Source organism: Mchenga conophoros, linkage group LG14 (assembly GCF_057382185.1).
Source record: "Mchenga conophoros isolate Kocher_MC1m ecotype Shallow Benthic linkage group LG14, M_conophoros_male_GT1.1, whole genome shotgun sequence".
Lineage (NCBI taxonomy): Eukaryota > Metazoa > Chordata > Actinopteri > Cichliformes > Cichlidae > Mchenga > Mchenga conophoros.
The window spans coordinates 1234276-1254125 of NC_140539.1; the positions used below are offsets into that span (position 1 = coordinate 1234276).

At 43.7% G+C, this 19850-nt stretch overlaps 1 protein-coding gene across 2 annotated transcripts; it reads right to left on the minus strand.

The window, feature by feature from the left end:
• Positions 1-452: 452 nt before the first annotated feature.
• LOC146559043 (uncharacterized) lies at positions 453-15773 on the minus strand. 2 transcript variants are annotated; one of them, XM_085244725.1, is made up of 11 exons: positions 15505-15773; positions 13341-13459; positions 12707-12731; positions 12374-12420; positions 12097-12244; positions 11700-12003; positions 9178-9283; positions 4544-4690; positions 4051-4111; positions 3319-3482; positions 453-2482 (listed from the first exon to the last, which is right to left on the minus strand). In XM_085244725.1, exons 1-11 carry the CDS (start codon positions 15638-15640, stop codon positions 2459-2461), a joined length of 1281 nt encoding a protein of 426 aa, XP_085100851.1. In that variant the 5' UTR covers positions 15641-15773; the 3' UTR covers positions 453-2458. The 2 variants fall into 2 exon arrangements, with proteins under 2 accessions (XP_085100851.1, XP_085100849.1); XM_085244723.1 differs by having other exon boundaries at positions 3319-3500.
• Positions 15774-19850: the final 4077 nt, after the last annotated feature.

Sequence of the window (19850 nt, forward strand, 5' to 3'; positions counted from 1 at the left end):
TGGTGTGTGTGTGAGGAGGCTTCTTGTTAGATCAAAGTTGTCAGGTTTAACATCAAGACGCTGATGATAAAACAGTCAGCTCTAGGCTGAACTAACTAGACTTTACTCACACTAGCTACATCCATTTTTATCTACGGTCTGCTTCAAAATCATTTCATCAGTGACTCATACGAGAACTCGAGCAGTGGGAACAGAATCTGGATGTTTGCGTAATCAGAAGTTGGGCAAGGGGAGATGACTACAGAGAGTTTGTGTGTGAACCTGTCCTCTGAGGATCGTTTGATCCCAGTAAACGGTTTCAGCAGATGTGATCTCGTAAACATGATTTATTGTCAGAGCCTGACACTGAGAAATGCTCACGGCTTCTGCTTTCTAGCCTCTGGCTAAGCAGCGTCAAACAAGCACGACAAACGTTTGAAACCCTTCCGGATGCATGAATGAACCTGACAGCGTGAAGTTTACTCAACCCAAACTTTATTGACCTTTTTAAAAAGCAAAAGCATGTTTTATCACACAAGTGTAAAACGTGCAGGAACAGCTCTACCTGATGATTCACCAACTCATTATGACTCGTGTGAAAACAACCCAAAGGTCAAATTGTTGGCACCACTCCATATAAGACAACAAACGAACAAACACATGTTAACCACAGGTGAACACTGGAGCTCACGTCCACAAACAAAAGACATAATGCTTACATAACACAAACACACATGGAGCCCCTAGTTGAGCCCATTTAATCCCCATGTTTTATATAATATCCCATAATAACAGCAGTACAAATCCCATACAATAAAGGAAAGTGTTTTTTAAAACTAGGATGTCATTTGTTTTTAATACATAAGCCGAGTGGTTTAAAATTAGCACCTGAAATACACTGTTTCTCATTCATGATGCAGGTGGACTCCCTGCCTGCTCAGGACTGTGTTGTATATACATATACAGATATGTTCATATATTTGGTCTGGTCAGTTTCTTTGTATGGCTCAAACTCACATGTACAGAGTCAAAGAGTCAAAACATATTAAACAAAATTGGGGAAAAAAGTCAGTATTAAAACAGACCTGAACAAACAAGGAACATGAAAAATAAAACCCCAAACAAATAAGTAAATATTAATTTTATGTCACATTTATGTTGTCGGCACTATTGGAAAACTAAAAGGATAACTAACGTGCTAACAACGAGCTGTCTTACATACATGCTGACATTCTTCTCCAAATACATCAAACAAAAAGCAATAAGTGACTGGAACACCAAACGTAGCTGGCAGATGGACTTTGACTTTGTTAACGTTTTCACCACAGCTTAAAGTAAGTGCTGGCATTAAGAGTCATTATTTTCAGCTTTGTGGTGAGTTATGCAGGAATATCAATAGGAATTTAAAAATAATGGGACACTTCTGGTAAATATCCATCAGCCAATATACTGGTGCATTCCCAATATTTATCATTTTCCAGCACAGGCACACTGGTTTGCAGCGCGGCCCACGTTCCTCCATCAGTCTTTACTCCTCTATAACCAGTGTACCATCTGCTGCAGTGACCGAGCTAACTACACATGCACATATGGAAACACATCAGACATTTAAAGACTCATACAGGAGCTTTCATGTCATTTATGAACATGACTACACTTTATTTGATCATTTTGTTTTTCTTTTCACTGCCGTGGTTTCATTTTTCAAACATCGAAACAAGAATGAAGTAATACTCGTACATTTCTGTGTTTAACCAGATTACTAATCAGTGACAACTGTTCACAGACACAGAGATGATATTTGACAGAAAAGAAAGTTATACATGCACAAGAGATCGAGGGACTCCTCGTCCCCCGGCACTACTTAATGTCCTCCGGTATCAGAGCCTCTTAACCTCTTAACGTCCACCACGTCGCCGGCACCCGTCGAGACTTAGAGCTGGGTTTTGTTTTTAGCCACATGCTAAACAGCCATATTTTCAGAAACTAGAAGATGTTACATTTTGAATGAAGTGTTTCACACGTGCACAGCAGTGTTTGTGTGGCTGGATGTTAACCAAACCCAAACCTAAGGCTTGACTGGTGGATTCAAGAGGTTAAAGATCCAACATGGCTTGTTCTAGGTAACAATGTCACAGCTCTCCTCAAAGAGCTCTGAGACATTAACAGCTTAAAGAGATTGGATCAGCTGGACACCCTAACTGAGGACAAGTTGTTACTCCAATGTAACAAACAATGGAAGTTTCATAGAAACCAGCTAATGAGAACCTAACATTTCTGTGCAGGTTACAGTAAACACCTGATTGCAAGTCAGGCATTTTTGCCAAACACAGAATGTCAGATGTTTCTGTAACAGGCCTGAACACATGCTTGGAGAGAAAAACACACACCAGTAATTACAGCCTCTCTAAGACAAAGACAAGCCTGAATGTACTCGAAACGTTACCGTCGGGGTCTCTGAAACGCCCTGCCAGGCAGATCAGCCGGTTCTGGGCTGCCCCCTCTGAGGAAGAAGGACAGTCGGGTTAATCGTTTCAAATTCACTCAAATTCAAATTTGTAAAAACAAAAAAATCTGAACAGAAAATTGTAGTTCAGCAGGAGATGTAGACCCAGAGCATTCTGAACCATGTTGTTCAGTTTTAAAGCACTGAAGACGAACTGTGTACTGTAGCTTGGAATCCTCATTAACTGGACCTGTCACTTTTGTACTTTTAGTCTATATGAAACACGGACAGCACTGAAGTCAAGAAGTTCCCTTCAGCTGCCTCTCCAATCTGTGCTTAATGTCTCTTTTACACTGCTGCAAATGCACCAATAAAATCACTAACATCAGTTTCACGTTGGCACTTTTCATGTCTCTCATTATGTTTTGCTCCACATGGTGGCTGGTCAGCAGTCCCACACTGCCGTGAAGGATGGACTGAAGTCTAACATTGTTGTTGCAGGAACATAAATACTGATGTTTCTTACACTCCTTCAGTCAGCTGTTGAGTCTGCTTGTTTTCATTCTGCCAAACTTGGAAGCATGAGTGGATAATTGCCTATTTACAGTTGATGATAAAATCATTAGTCTCTCCTGTCAAGTGTGAGACTTACGAACTGATTAGCATCAGTGGGGCCAATGATTCGGTGTGAAGTCCACGCAGAAGCTCAGATTCATCCTGGGTCGTTATTTCTTTATACTCTTACAATTTAGTGCTGCCTTACAAAACAGCTTGTCTTGAAATACGTGAGGACTATTTAAGTGTGTAAATGTCACCTGGCTCGAGAGGTCAGAAGAAACAATGTATGAATAGTGCTGCAGCAATGTGTGTTTCATGGTTACTGCGAGACTCACCATGACATGAAGGTAGCTGCACATCTGCAGCACACACTCCAGAGTCTCCATCATTTGCTCTCGGCGGAGTGTGCGGAGCTTGCTGTGACCGAGGGATTCGTTGCTTTCCACCTCACAGATGGTGGCCTTCAGAGCAATGGAAGCACACTGTACCACACTCATCCCTGCAGAAACACAGAGGGCTGCAGGATAATGGTGCTTCTAAGCATAACTGCAATCAGTTGCAGACAAAAACAGGAAGTGCAGCTTTCAGGTTTTTAGTCACTGTGACTGAAGTTTTGTTGTCTTCTGTTCTCGCGTGCTTTGCTCTTTACACTCATTTGTGTTAAAGATGAAAAAAGGAAACCTTGTTCTATTCTAGTTGATGACAGTTGGCTAGTCAGTCATGGCTAACCATGCTGTAATGACTAAAGCCATTAAATAAACAAGAGGTCACTGTTTGTGGATTTTAAGCACTGCCAGATGTCTTTCTTTGGCTTTGTTCTACAGCACATGAGAGGAAGCCACAAAGAAAGTGCTGCTGTTTAAAGACGGACATGTTGCTGGCACACTAACATAGAAGATCGTGCAATGACAAAGGCGTCTTTGGCATCAAAGCTCTTACTTTTCTCTCTCTTAGTTCTGTGTTGTCTTCTTATATAACCATGTTCTGCATTTATCGTCTCATTATGTTTTTGAAACAGTGATGCACGAATAAAATGATCTGAAAGCTTTAAAGATTTGAGGACTTACCAGAGTTATCAGTAGCTTCGACGTCCACATATATGCCATCCATCATTGCACGCATTAGAACCTGTTAGAAAACATTTGAATACATCTGGATTGAATACAGTAGATAAGAAGCAAAGGTTGATCAGCCCAAACTTGACGCCATGCATCAAAGTACAGCCAGAGCTTACATTACAGCACCACTCTGGAATTCAGTGAGCCCTTTAGCCTGAGCCCTCTGTCATACATGTTTGTACTGTGAGGACAGACTTTAGAAAAATAAAAATACGGCAACTTTTTAAATATCTTTAACAATTTGCACAGTGAACTACACAACCTTAATTTTTCATCACAGCTGTTTTCTAAGCCTCGTCTCTGACAGTAACTTGTAATGCTTCTTGACTTGCTTGTAAACTGTGCAGAAAGATGGGACACAAAAGCAAAAGCCCAACAGCAGACGTACTGTCACACAGTCAGGTTCTTTCTCTATACAAGCAGAAATGATAACGGCTCTGACCTCCAGGACTCTGATGTAGCCGCTCTCAGCGCTGAGGTGGAGGCATGATTTTCCTGCGTTGTTCGTCTCATTGACGTTGGCTCCCAGATAGATCAGATCGGCCACCATCAGGTGGTGGTTGTGTTTTGATGCATAGAGAAGAGGAGTCTGAACAGAGAGCAAAGGAAAGCATGAAGCTATGAACTGAACATGTTGGTGCAGAACGCACTCAAGTCTTTGAATAGTTACCATGAATGTGGCTGCAAAACAATATCTAGGAACAAGACGTTGTGCAAACTGATGGAAGACTTAGTGGTTACCTGTTAATTACATACTGATGGGTAACACCTGATATGGACCTTAACATGTGCAATAACACACAGATAGAACAGTGAAGCTGAATACGTGCAGCTCTGTACGCAGGAGGTGAGAGGAGCGTCACAGGGAGTCATGGTGGTGGTGGTGGTGGTGGTGGGGGGGGGGGGGGGGGGGTGTCAATCATTCTCCACTTAAACCAACGGCAAAAATAAAAAGTATACGAAAGCTTTTTGAAATACAGCGATGAGTCACATATGTTCCTGAAGAATCCACACGTTCTCACTTCCAGAGTGTAACATTTTACGCTAGGTATCGCCGATATGTTACGCTTCTGCGCACCCAACACTTCCCTAGATTACCAGATCGGAAAAATGAGGAAACATGAGAACCATTTGGAATGAATCTACACATGTACGTTCGTTTTAGTTCAATCGTTTGGGAAAACAGTATGTAACGTGAAAGTGCTGGTTACGTTTAGGGATAAGGTTATGGTTAGTGCTGGAAGACGTGGCTGGAGCGTGCGTTACTGCGGGAGCGTCATTCTCCTGGATTTCACCCGGCGCGTAGCATAAGAACATGGGCGGTCAGAGTGCACTATACAGGTCATCGGATGTTCAAGATGGGCTTTACGTCTACCAACAACTGCTCACACTGCCAAACCAATTCACCGGACAATTATATCCACGCTCTTTGGTTCTGTCCACCAGTTCAGAAGTTTTGGCGCGAGATATGTGAAGACTTATCGAAGTGTCTGAAATGTAACATTCCAACTTCCCCCTTAGTGTGTTTGTTGGGCAGCTTAGATAATGTCACTTCAGAAAAGAATATAGCCCATATGATCTTCACTGCCCTATGCATAGCCAAGAAAACAGTCCTCATGAACTGGAAAAATAAAAATAATCTTAATTCTAACCAATATAGAAATTATCTATTAGATTACATTAGTCTTGATACAGCCTCGGCCACCACATCAGATCAATTGCTCTGGGCTCCTATGATCAGCTCCATCACCTAGTGGGGGTGGGGGGTCATAGTTTGGTCCCGCCTTCACTGTTGTGATTGGTGTGGGGGTAGGGACAGGCTTAGGGCGTCGGGGGGTTCCCTGGAGGCATCTTCCTTGGGGGGCTCAACCCGGGGTAGCGGTCATGTCCGGTTAGGGGCTCTGTTGGCTCTCAGGTGACTGTTTCCTCGCGGCTGCGTGCAGCGGGGCTAGGGGAGGGTCTGTGCTGACGGACGTGGGTTACTGACCTGGTAGCCTGGCTGCCCCTGGGTGGGTCCGGGATGGGCGTGAGGTTCTGGGGGCGCTCCGTCTCTGGGCTGGGACCCGGACCGGGCCTCGGGGACTTGGGTCCTGGTTGGTGTGTTGCCGGGGTTGTGGGCGGGTGGGTGCATGGGGGCCCAGCCCTGGAGCAGGGTGCCGCCGGTGCGTCGAGCCACCTGGGGGGCTCTTCAACTGGTGGGGGAGATTGTCACACCTTGCAGGAGCTTTCCTCTCCTCAGGAGCTGCCTCTGCAGGAGGGGGAGATACAGGAGAGGTGGAGGAAGATCTCAGCCTGGGTGTTTATTGTCTTATGTAGTCTGGAAGAAGAGTGGATGGTGGGGTGGGTGCAGTTTTCTCTGTGGTGGGGTTGGGTGGACTGTCCCGGGCTCTGTGGGGCCGGGAGGCGCTGCTGCACTGGGCCCCGGTCTGGATGGGCCTGGGCCCCCTTTCCCTGGCGGGTCGCGGAGTATGGGGGTGCCTACTGGGGTCAGCGGGGGAGCTGGCCCCAGGGAGGGGTTACCTGCCCCTCCCTTCCTTCCCTCCCCATCTCCAGCTGCCTCCCCCTTCCCGCTCCACCACAACCACCCACACATGCAGGGCCTTGGAGTAGGGGTGTGTCACCAGGGTGCAGAGGAGGCTACCCCCCCCCCCCCCCCCCCCCCCCTCTGTCCCCTTCTGGCTGCCTCTGCCTCAATTTTATCCCACAACTTAGACATTCACATTACTCACACTCTCATTACACATACATATAGGATCTTGGGGGTGGGCACGATACACGGACTCCAAATTACCATCAGGGTGTACACCCCACCCCTGGCATCGTTGCCCACCTCTCAATGTTAAATACACTTAGACATTGAGGGCTAGCAGGAGGGACTATGCGCTTACCTGCTGCTCTCTGGCAGGTAGCTCCATGCCCTCCTGGGTTTTAAATGCACCTTAGAACACACATGCATCAACACTACAATGAGCGGGTGGAGGGAGGTTTGGAATCTTCTCTCACCCCCATTCTCTGCGACCTGCTGGAGCGGGGGGGCTAGGAGGAGGAGTTGGCCGTCCGACTGCGGTCTGGAGTGTGGGGCCTCCCTGCTGCTGCGGAGTCGGGGTGGTCTGCCTCCCCCCACCGCAGGGAAAAGGGTAACACCACCTGGGTCTGGGTGCAGTTCCCCCTCCAGGGGCAAGGGTACCTAGATCCGGTTTGTAGAGTACGCTTGGGGAGTGTGATCGTGTGTACAGCGTCTCTTTATGTCTGTCTCCACGTTGGTTGAGTGTGGAGTAAGTGCATATGAGAGCATGAGGGTGGGAATGGATGTTTGTGTCTGTGTGTGCCTGTATGTCTGTGTCTATATGTCAGGTTGGGTGTCAGGCGCCACCTCTCTGGGGACACCTCAGGCCCTCCAAGGTTTGGAGGCCTATCTCCCCCTACCCCCTACCCCCTCCCTCAGACATCGGTGCGTTGGTGGTTCTTTGTGTCCGGGGATGGGCGTAGAGGTACACACCGGCTCACTCCTTGGCGGCCGCTTATCGGGGCCTGGAGCCTGGGGCTCGCTCGGGCCACTTCGGAGGTCATTCAGGCACGGCTGGCTGCCGGCGGAGCTCACGGCCGCGTCACTGCAACTCCCCCTGGCTTCTGCTCCGCGGCTGCTGAGTGACCCCTCATCTGGGACTCTCCTCAGCTCTTTCTGGGACAGTGGCGCAGCTGCCCCTCTGTTGGTCTTCCTTGGTCTCTTGTGTTCTGGGGGCCTCTGGATGTCTGGAGTTTTGATCTCCTCCATACCTGCTTCATGCCCTGGAGGACGGGGCTGTGGCCCCCCCACACCCTCTAGCAGATCATTACATGAAGGAACCTTTTAAAAAAAACAAGCGCGTCCATGCTCACAGGTGTACACACGGGTGATCACACCCACAAACTACACCCTTTTTGGCTCCTACCTCAAAGCACACTGTGTTCTGTTGATCTTATGTGCTGCACAATAATGTTTAACATTTAGTATTTACTGTCATGTTCCCATATATCATTGTGATGTTGTTTATGCTATTACTCTTGTTCTCTTCTGCTTGTTTTCTTTTTTCTTTCTCAGCAGGTGATCCAGGTGATCGATATATGCATTTTTTTCTTTCTGCTCATTCTGTTGGTTTTTGTCTTTTGCCCTTCTCCCCCGTCCCTCTTCTCAGCTGTTTCTCTTTCCCTCTTTCTTTCTCCCCTTCTTTCCCCCAGTCAAGTCTGTCCCGTATTCAGTAAGTGAAAATAAAATAAACAATAAAAGGTGAATCAAATGGACCATTACGGCAAGGCTGGGATGGTCAGTTTGGTAAAGTAAATCCGTTGGGCATCTTTCTTTGCCTTTAGACAACAATTCTGATGCAAAAGAGCCAAACGGGACAGGCCAAAAAAACAAAACAAAAAAAAAACAAAAACATGGGCGGTCACCTGTCGCGCTCCTCAGGAATGCCGTGGGACGTGACAAATCGTCATCATATTACGCCTCAGGAGGGAGAACGGGCTGGAAGAATCTTAGTTGAACAGGTGACACAGTATTAAGTTCATATTTTAAACGTCTTTATCCCCCGTGCTTGTTATCTGCACATGGCTAACAGGAAAAACCACGAGGACACATTAGCTAATGCAGGATTTCAAAGGCCAATAGCAATATTTGGTGGATTAAAAATCTGATATTTTGATATACTGGCTGGTATTTTTTCTTTGAAACAGATGAACCATTATCATCACCTACCATGTGTTTTACATCAGCTCGGATTAGCTTGGATTAGCTAATACTTGTTTTTTGTAAGTGTTCTAAACGACAGGTTGTCAAGAGGTAAACTGCAGATTTCCCCCGTTAGACAAACTGTGCAATGTCAACACTCAATTGTCATTTTCATTTATTGGCTGTTATTAATCCCAGTACTGCTGATAAACTGGTCACGTTGTGGTGTTAGCTAACTTACTGGTTACAGGCTTAAAAGCAAAGAAAAATGATGCCTGACATGTTGCCAGGCTTGTAAAACACTGGAGGGAAATGTTGTATAAAGCAACAGATAGTTGTAATATTCATAAAAATAGAAATCTGTTTACCATGCCATCTGAGTCTTTTAGGTCCAGGCTGTTGAATGTGGCCATCCTTTTAGCAATGGCAAAGCCCAGAGCCCTCTTTCCAACACATGCTACTCTGTGAAGAATTCTGGAAGGAGAAACACAAATAAGCGATTCAAGTTTTTACTGACACAGGGCTACAGAAATGGGTAAAGGTGGGTTATGGACACTTTATTTGTTTGTGTATTAAGATCTCCATCAGCTTCTGCGGCAGCTACTCTTCCTGTGGTCTGACAAATTCTTTAACAAAAAACGTTTTCATACACGAACATCGAATACATGAAATACAATAAATGCAAATGTAACTGGAGCTGTGTCTGTGTAAACTGAAAGTTTGTCTTGTGTCCAAGGACGTCTGCACATTTGAGTGAGCTTCTTTGTGTCCTCCTTGCAGCAGACTAATTAGAGCAGTGCCCTGGTGAACGTAAGTAACAGCAGAAGACAAAAACCGAGCGTGAGTTTCCAGCATGTCAAAACGCCCTTTGAAAAAAAGGAACTTAAATGTTGAACGACAACAAATGTGACCAAACTAGTTGAAGCCTGGTTTTGCAAGTCAATCCTTCAGCACAGCTCTGAGACATCAGTTACAGGATCCCGTAAGTACATGGTTGAAAAAATGAGAGAGCGATGAAAGAAGAAGATCTCATGAATCTTTGCCAAACAGAAATTTGCTGGCAGCTTGTTGACTTTGCAGAAGACACGAAATTTGCAGTTTAGAAAGCACCATCTGGATTTTTTAAAGGTGAGATCACAAGCTGAAGTTAGACAGTGGCTCTGTCTACCTTTATGTCAACACAATGATAAAAAAACAGTACATTATGTTAGTGTAGCCAACAAGCTCAAACTTTTATTTTGAAAAGGGCCCATTACCTCAATACAAACGCATACAGATTTTTTCTAAATGACACATTTGTTGATTTTCCAGTGCATCTATCTTTTTGCTGCTAAGACAAGAGATTTATAGTTATCTGCCAAGCAGAGTGAGCAAGTATTCATCCAGAAGCTTATTAATGTCTGCCAAACGGATGTCACTGAGGGTGAACATGCTAAGGGACAAGTATTAATGGGGGTATATGCATATTTTGATCCTGTGTGGATTAGAGAAAATCCCAAATAAATTCAAACGAGTGCGCCCAGCTCTTGTTTAAATTTAACTATTAATTTAAAAATCAATAGTTCAAAAGAAATCATTAAAAGCCCAGAACGTCCATGACATTCCTGCCCATGATCACTGGATGCAAACTTTTGACCACAGCTGTACATGCACAGTTTCGACTGTCAGCTCCAGCATAAGGTTCCCTGCACCGTAAAAAAAATTCCTAAAAAACAGTAATATCCCAGCAACTGGGGCGCCAAAATAATACCAGGAAATAACTTTCCCATGAAAATACGGTTATTTTCAGTAATGACAATACAGTTTGTTGCCCTAATTTTACATGGGATTTTGCCTTTTCACGTGCTTTTAAACATTAAATTAGGAACAATTTAATGTGATTAAACAATGAAATTACCTATAAACAAAGTCAATGAATGCAGCAATATATACTTAAAGCCTCTGTCAGTGCGCCCCAGGGTGGCTGTGGCTACAATGTAGCTTCATCACCAGTGTGTGAATGTGTGTGTGAATGGGTGGATGACTGGGTGTGTAAAGCGCTGTACAAATACAGGCCATTTACCATTAAATGTACAGAAATATACAGTTAACAGTTGGTTTGAATAATAATGGATTGCATTCATATAGCGCTTTATGAGACCCTCAAAGCGCTTTACAATTCCACTTTACTATTCCCCTCTGACCATCACCAGTAAAAATGTAAAATCAGTCTATTTATGTGAATTTAATGATATTCAAGAAAAACAGTACAAAACTGTAAAATACTTTTATATTACAATTACAATTTTTTTACAGTGTAGTAAAAATCTGTCCCTTTGCAGTAAAAGCTGGAACGACTGCGTGTGCAGGACCGTGCAGCCCAGCCGTCGGTGCGAGGTGAGAGACAGTGGTCGTAAACGATTTAACCTGCCTACCACTGCAGGAGGACAAACGAGTCGTAGTATCGTCTGGTTCCTTTTTGACTCTTAATTCTTCAGTCGTTTTTATATTTGTAAAATAACTGTAGCATTAGGCTAATGACATGTGTTGGCTAGCTTAAATGCTCTAGTTTGTTAAAAAGTTAAAAAGTAATCTGCAGCCGTGCAATAACGACGGCTGACTAACCCCGATCTGGTCCACACGAATAATTTACCCTCAGGGCTCTTTTTTGAAATAGTTCTGGTCAGTAGATGCTCTGCTAGGATAGATGTATGAGACTTAATGTTCAACAACAACATTTATATTTCATACTGTACATTACTGCAGTTTCATTTCACCTCTGTGTCTCCTGAAAATTTCAGCTAGTTTTTTTGCTCGTGGGCGTCCAATCAAGGTGAACAGTAAAAGCGCCTCCTCTTTGGTGGCCATTACCTTTAACATACATACAGAGACAGTCTTCTATCAAACTTACGTCCTGCCATGTTCATCAGCGGACAGCAGTTCTGCATCGCAGACATCCCTCAGCTGGCCCTCCTCTTTCTGCAGCTGTGTCCAGAAGAAAGCGCCGCCGTTCACGTTATATTCACTGTAATTCCTGGGACCAAACCACTCCTGCCTTTGTTCACCATTTTTGCTCACAATTCCAAAGATCGAGGGCGGGCAGCTGGGAAACATGAAGCCAGGAGGGGTCTGGTGGTACTCTGCTGTGCCTGGGGAGTAGGTCATGTAGGACGGGGGGCTGGGAATGATTTCATCGTACTCGTCACCGTTAAGTCCTGCACCGAGCGGAGACAGCGTGGTACATCAAGGGTGGAAGTAATTGCCAGTCACAGTCTCACTTTAAGGAGTAGCTTTAAAAAACATATTACCAGTTGGAGACAGCTGAGGAGAAACTGGTGGATCAGTGGGGGACAGGGGTGGGGGAGACAATGGGTTTCTGCTGCCAGTCCTGAGATCTTCTTCCAGTACTTCGACGATGATTGACAGCTCCTCCAGGCTTTGTGACGGCTGTTGTGTCTGAAAGCCAAAGAGTACTGCAGAGTATTTGAGCTGCTCTTCAAAATGACATGTAGCTTACAGCATACCAAAGCTTTGCACTTTGAAACCTTCTGGGTGGAGCAGAGTTCTGTCTTTTATAACACTGACCTTGACAGTTCGGCGCCTGGAGCTCGTTTTAGCTCGTTTTAAGTCTCCTGGGGAACAAAGAGTCAAGTATAAGTCAGCACACCTCTACGCAGGATGTTTGGCTTCTTCTTAAGCCAGGCCCAAAAGCCTGCGTGACACCATAACACCCCCAAACAACACTATAAATCTGCCACGACGGAAAATTCTCTTAACATCACGCATGAGATGACGCACATCCATCCAACATAGGCTAACCCCACCACTGCCAACATTTTCATGCAAAGAAGCCAACCAACCCAACACACGACCTCCTCCGTGGTGCACACTGCCGCGTTAAATAAAGATTGCACTGACCTTTGGCTGTTTTGCTGCATCTGTCCTGCATTCACACAGTTGGATGATGAAGGGATAAAAACAAAGAGTGCGTCAGTGTGAATATAAATCTAAATATAATACTATACAGAACTTATACAGAAGTCCAATTTTTACCTATTCATGCAGTATTTTTTTGACCCTACAGTGAACCTAATGCAAAGCCACTTTCACTCTTTAAGCATGATTAACAGAACCTTTACTTTCAGCTCATAAACAGCCAGCACCACCATCGTGCCGTCTGAGAAGTGAGCTCACGCTGCAGACGATACATTAGATCAGTTTTCGGCTGCACATTATGAACACGGTCAGTTCTCTACCTGAGGATAAAACGGGTGTGATCGGCAGCCGGTTGTGCGCTGCTGCCTGCAGTTATCAGTTATTAAGACGCTGTTGTGATAATCTCACATTTGATGACTACAGCATGTCACATGTTACACGCACTTTCTTATTTTGCCTTGGCTTCAGTTGGTGCAGCGTTTGGGGGAACTTGTAAACCTCACTATGATTTCAGAAAACACAAGATTTCCTTTTCCAAGCAGTGAAATGTGTTTCTGTGCGGCTGTATCTTTGTCACACTTTTATTGTACGCGTGTGTTTTGAACCTCAAGCCTACCTTCAAATCTTGGCCACAGCCTTGAGTGAGGCGGATGTTTCTCAGCAGATCCTTTACTGGCATTCTGACACGGACTCCGAGGTAGACCTTGTCGTTACCATAAATGGAACGTTTGGCACCTGCAGGAAAACATGAAGGATCAGACTGCTGTGGCGCCATGACACAGAACCAGCTCTCTACAGAGCAGTGCTGATTTTCTAACCGGAAAGTAACTCAAAATGTTAGAAAACCAGCACTGCTCAGTGTTAGCCATTGTTAATCTTCTGACTAGGTTACTTTTAAAAATATAACACTGTCAAAAGTGATCATTTAACACTCAACAGTGTCATATTTAACACATAATGACTTGTAGCTGTAAGATGTGGCCGTGCTTCACCTACTGTATGACACCTATCTGAATGTCAGTGTATCATCAACACAGTATAGCGTCAGGTTTAAATGACGGGTAACTTCTGCATTACAGATGCCAAAAAAGTCAACAGAACCTACAACATATACGCCTGCATAGAGTCGAAGAACTTTTCAAAATAAGACCGAAATGAAAAGAGCTCAGTCAAAGAGAAAGAATAAACGCAGCTCAAGTAAATACAATCAAATGAAATATGTTTTTAAAGGCTAAATATAGTTGCAATAAAAGAGAAAAAAAGCTCAATAAAATGCATTGAAGCAAACAAAATAAATAAACAGCATAACACAGACTGATAAGAGTAAAGTGGCTCACAGTGTAACCTGTACAAGCTCAGCTCCCTGCACTTTGCTTTTGTCTTTTCCTCAAACATGCACACAGAACGAAGCAGGTCCCATTTAAACAACACCTTTAGATGAGTGAAGTGAATCCTCACATTCCTGTTTTTAGCAGGGTTGTCAGGACTCTAGAATTCCAAACTTTGTTCCAGTTTCCATGCCTCCTTCATCGGGCTGTGGAACAGTAAGCTTCAACGTTTAAATGGATGCAGGCTAAAGTTTCAGAGCTCTGACCTGTCACCATAGACGTCTACGGCAGGACTGAGAGCTCAGTATTAAAATAATTCACTGGAAATAAAATGTTTATTTTACCACTCTGTGCCCCCAGATTAATAATTAACCACAGTGTTATATCTGACTATTATATATTTAGATTCTTTATAGATTTCCAATCACCATTTGCTAACCTCTCTGGAGTAGGCGATCACTATCTGTGCAAAAAAAGGTTGTATGATCCATTAAACGACCCTTTAAGATTGGCCACATGCTGCCAACGTCACCCTCTTCACATGGATGCGCTGCAGAAATCTGAATTTAGTACAGCGGTCTTAAACTCGCAGCCCGGGGGCCACATGCAGCCCATGTCGGCCCTACTTGTGGCCCGTATACCGATGTGAATAAATGTAAGGCAGTTTGGCCCTTGAAGGGACTTTTTTGAAACCAATATGAGCAGAGAGCACAAACATGCTGAGGCTGTGTTCGCTCAGTGAGAGAGTCACAAACTCATGTGTGCAGTTTGATTTTGTTAAATATGAACACAATGACAGGGACCAGTGTGTTTGTTTGTTTGTTCAATGAAAGACTTCAGTTAGTTAAGAGTCTATTTATACAATATTTGAAATAAAAACAAACAAACAAAACATTTTCTGAAATATTTGTGGCTGTTTTCTTGTTTGTTTGGTTGTTTTTGTGCCACTTGAACACTAAAGTGGCCCACAGCTCGTTTGATAACCATGTGACTGTTTAGGCTGATTTTAGGGTCAATCCAAAAACGTAAAGAAGTCCTGGCTTCATGGTGCAGGACCAAGCTCGAAGTCTGATGTCTGTTATCGCATCATAGTTTCTCTTGTCTGGAGCGCTCTCTCTAAACAACACACGCCCAGGCGCTGACAGTAGATCAGCAAACAGTCGATCTGACGACCATGCTACGTTTAAAGTCGTGTTTCTTTAGCTCAGTGTACCATTGGCTGGTTGGATATCTGTGGTAACTAGTAGTCGAACAGGTGTACCCAAAAACGTGTCCGGTGAGTTTGTAAAGTTACTACAAGCTGTTAGGAGTTCCTTAGATAAAACACACAAACAACAAAGAGAAAAGCCGAGCATCGTTCCTGTAAAAGTACAAGAGCTGCGATAAAGTCCTTTAATAATAAATGTTCTGCCTCAGAGATTTTCCTCAGAGATAAAACATCTTCTCGCCTACCTTTCTTAGTGCCTCCCACATCACGCACTGCTGCACCTGGGACAGGTGAGCCCGCCGCGGTGTCCCCCAGCAGAGCAGAGGAGTCGGCTTCTCCCCGTCTGCCCCTGCGCTCATTTATTTTGTACCGTCCTCTCATATCGTAAACAGACAAAGCTGAGTTAGCGACACACGGCTCCCACCACTGAAGCACTGACACCTGACAGCTGCTGTAGCTGGGCGGAACCTGAGCCTCGACCGGCTGCACGGCTGAGGACTCACCTGTTTGTTTGCCCACTGGCAGCTCGACGGGAACTGCACCAAAGACGATCCCGCCTGCTGCTCGATGCCCACGCCCAGCAGTGTGAATGTCACGCAGTGTTTGCATTACAGTTTTAGAGCAGGCCTCTATACCGACACTGCGCCCTGAGAGAAATGGCTACAGGACCCACGATGTTAATGTAACTGTAAATCTCTTGCTCTGATTTCGCATAGAAAGAATATGAACTCACCCTCAAGTACAGCGTTTACTCTCACCGGTTAAATAACTTGCAATACTTGAATATGAGAAAAGAAGACTAGAAAACTATGCTTTTACATAATTATCATATTATTGCAATGTACTTATAGAAATGTGTATTAAGTGATGGGGAGATTCTCACAGTGAAGCACTGAAATAAATGATATGGTGATTTGCCATTTCAGCTCGTAAGTGATCAGAAGCTTCAGTTATACACAGAGACTGACTATGTTAGTTCAGGGCTGAAGTTAACAAACCAAATGCAAAGCATCCAGTAAGACCTGCTTGAACATGACTGCTGATGAAGACTCTGCCCGAGGCACACATTCCCATTGAAAAAGATCTTTTCAATGGGAATGTCTGGTGTCTGTGCTGAAAGCAGATTTGAAAAGCAAAATAGATTAAAGCAGACACAGTACAGGGACAGGTGAGGCTACTGACCCCCCCAAACCAAAACAGCAACAAAGACACGATTCATAAGTTGTATAATGTGTGTTTCAGCTGACACAGGAAACCATCTGGCGTCTCCAGAATGTCTTTTATAGGGGTGGCCTTATGGTTGATTATTTTGCTGACTGGAAGTCCCAAACAGCTTTAAGGATTCCCAGCAGAGCTAAGCAGAAGCAGCTCCCCCAGCATGGAGACAAATAAGTAAAAGTTAAAATAAGTTGAAAACATGTATGTGTTGCTGTGTGAAATACTTGTAATACTTGTGTCACATGTGGATAGGGCACTATCTGTTGTGGCACTAAAGGCTAGCAGGCAGCATAATTAAAGAAATTTAAGTGCCTTTAACTTTAATGTACATAAAATATATCAGGAATATTAGAGCCAAGCCCTATCTGTATAATTAGCTTTTGTTTATTCTGTAGGGCAAATTTTAACCAACTGTCAGAAAACAAATAACCAGCATGTTATGTGTATGAATCAGAGGTGGGACAAAGTCCGAGTCAAGTCACAAGTCTGAAACTTTGAATTTCAAGTCCAAACGAAAAAATAATGTTGCAGTTATGCTAAATGTAAATATTAGACCATGTAATTTTTAAATCTGTGTTTTTCTCAACACATGACAAAATAGTGAACTTAGAAAATATACACAAATTGTGAAATTGCACCTCTTTAAAATGCAGCTCAATTAAACCTAGCTCCAAGAATAATTTTCACCGACAGTTCTGAGATAAGCTGCATGTTATTCTTGGATGCGGTTGTAGGACCGGCTTTAAAATCGCATGACAAAAATATCATACACATTAAAAAAAAACTGTATCACCAACGTAGCCTGGACAACATTTGCTAGTTAGATGAAGTCAGCTATCTCATCGTAGCATATTTATATGCATATTTATAATCATACGGTTCTTGGAGTGAGTGCATACACTCATGAAGTTTAGTAACTTCAGGTCACTGCAACAAGCCCAGGTACAGTTTACCGACGGATGGGTGCAGGACCTTGAAATGCACCGTGTAGAACGAAAGACCATCGTACGTATCATAAGTTTACCAGTCTCACAAATCGTCATCATAAATACACATTCATTAACCGTTTATTAATAGGACCTTTGAGCTCAACGGTAATTAATTAGTAGTGGAAATAATTTCTGGTTCGCATCACAGAAATGTAGCAGTGACAATAAGACTGTATGCTGTAATCGTACTGGGCAATTAGTGATACAAAAAACCTGTTTTATCCTGTGAATAAAAGTATGTTTTTGTCAATGTACCATAATAACAGAAGCGAAACACAATATTGTGTCAGGACAATTCACTATTTATGCACAATAAACAAAGGAGCATAGCGTGACAATTTCTGTTCAGCGCCAGACTTGCTTGTAACCTATATCACCAATTATGTTATGAAAATGACGTATTAACTACAACAGCAGACTGACCTTCGTGTAAATGCTTGGAGCAGACTAACCTGTGAGCTGGAGGGTTCTGGGACGTTATATTTGATCTTTGAATGGCTGCAATCCAGTCGCCTCTTTGTTACTTCGGAAACATGGCTTGAACAATTTCTCTTCAACGACGTAATCCGATAACAACCGATCTCTTTACCCGTCGGCTTCCCGTGGCTGTCATGCGACCGGCTATTGCAGTTAATAATACAACAGCTTCTTGACATTTTTGTGTTTCTTTTTATCGCTGTGTGACTGATTTCAATTGAAAGCCTGCGTGCGCTAGTACCTCTTGCCACGAGTTCCCAGAATCCTTTGCGGTTCTACCCGTGAATGACGTCACATTTTCAATCTCTATATAATATGCATGTTAAATTTTATATTTGGGGTAAAATATCAAGTCTTTTCAAGTAAACCGGTTCAAGTCCAATTCAAGTCCCAGGTCATTGGTGTAAAAGTCCAAGTCAAGTCACAAGTCTTACAACATTTTTTCAAGTCAAGTCTAAAGTCATAAAATTAATGACTCGAGTCTGACTCGAGTCCAAGTCATGTGACTCGAGTCCAAGTCATGTGACTCGAGTCCACACCTCTGGTATGAATCATCAGTATTTTCTGAAAGATCAGCTCAGATTTTTATATTAAATTTATGCCTGGAATTTCCATGTGATCTGTATTCAGGTTTATTATTTAGACCTCTCATTGAAATCTTGTTACCTAAACTCTCACACCAATCCCATCTGAATGGAGAAACTGGTGACACGTGTCACATTCCAGGACAGGTATAAACAATGAGAGGTGGTGGATTGGCCAGATGATGGCCGGTGTGTAAAAATAACTCAGTTGTTTGGTGGTGGCATCGCAGAGCTTCCACAGATTCAGTAACATTAACAAGTGGTGGAGGCCAGCAGGTGGATGAGGGAGAGGGGAGGCAGGAGGAGGCCGCCAGTCTGAGTGTCAGGTGAACTTGAGGTAAGAAGTTATGACCTGCAGTCCATCTGGGTCAGATATAAACCAAGTTTAGATGGAGATTATTTTTGTTGTGTTGACTTTTTACAGTCAGTTACAATAACTCGTACTGCATGCTAGCTAGCATGACGGAGTTTCTATACAGCTGGGCGGGTGCTATGATGTTACTGACAGTGAACTTTATTTTATTCATAAGGTGATAGGTTTGTAGCTTGAACCTATTCGCTGGAACGTTGAAGGCAATATAATTACACAGCAAGCAAGACACGAGTAGGCACAGTTCTTCATGTTTCTCGTGCACGGGAGAGAACCAGACAAACGCCGTTCCTTCGCTTGACCCCAGTTGCTCTCGTCCGTTCTCCCGTAACACTGTTGTTTTATTGAGGTTACATGAATATGCATCGGTTCATTAACATATGACGTCTACATACAAACAAAGAGTACCTTGCCTTTGTGTGTGTGTGTGTGTGTGTGTGTGTGTGTGTGTGTGTGTGTGTGTGTGTGTGTGTGTGTGTGTGTGAGGTCAAGATGTGACCCTGTGAAGACTCCCCAAAGCTGGTGCCAGGAGTCCAGCGGGTCCATCTGAACAAAAGGCTCTTATACTTAAAGAGATATATACGTGTGTTTGCTATGCCATATATCAGCAAGAGAAGATACGACCTCTCCTAGGAGGTGTGTGATCTATGCCAGAGCACTCTGTAGAGGAGTGAACTCACTCCCGTCTTCATGCTACACAGAGTTTTTACAGACCTCCTAGGGTGAGACATTCTTTCAATCTACAAATGATTATACACTTCTAAGCATATGTGAGTAAATATTTCTAAGCATAAATGACAATCAACAATTCAAAACCTAACATTTCCCCCCTTTTTGACCTTTATGCTAGAAAAGCTCCCAGTTATGAATACCTCATGTCTGACAGTTTCAATGCAAACATTGTTATACACAGCATATGTCAAATCACCCTAAATTACTGTATAAATACACAG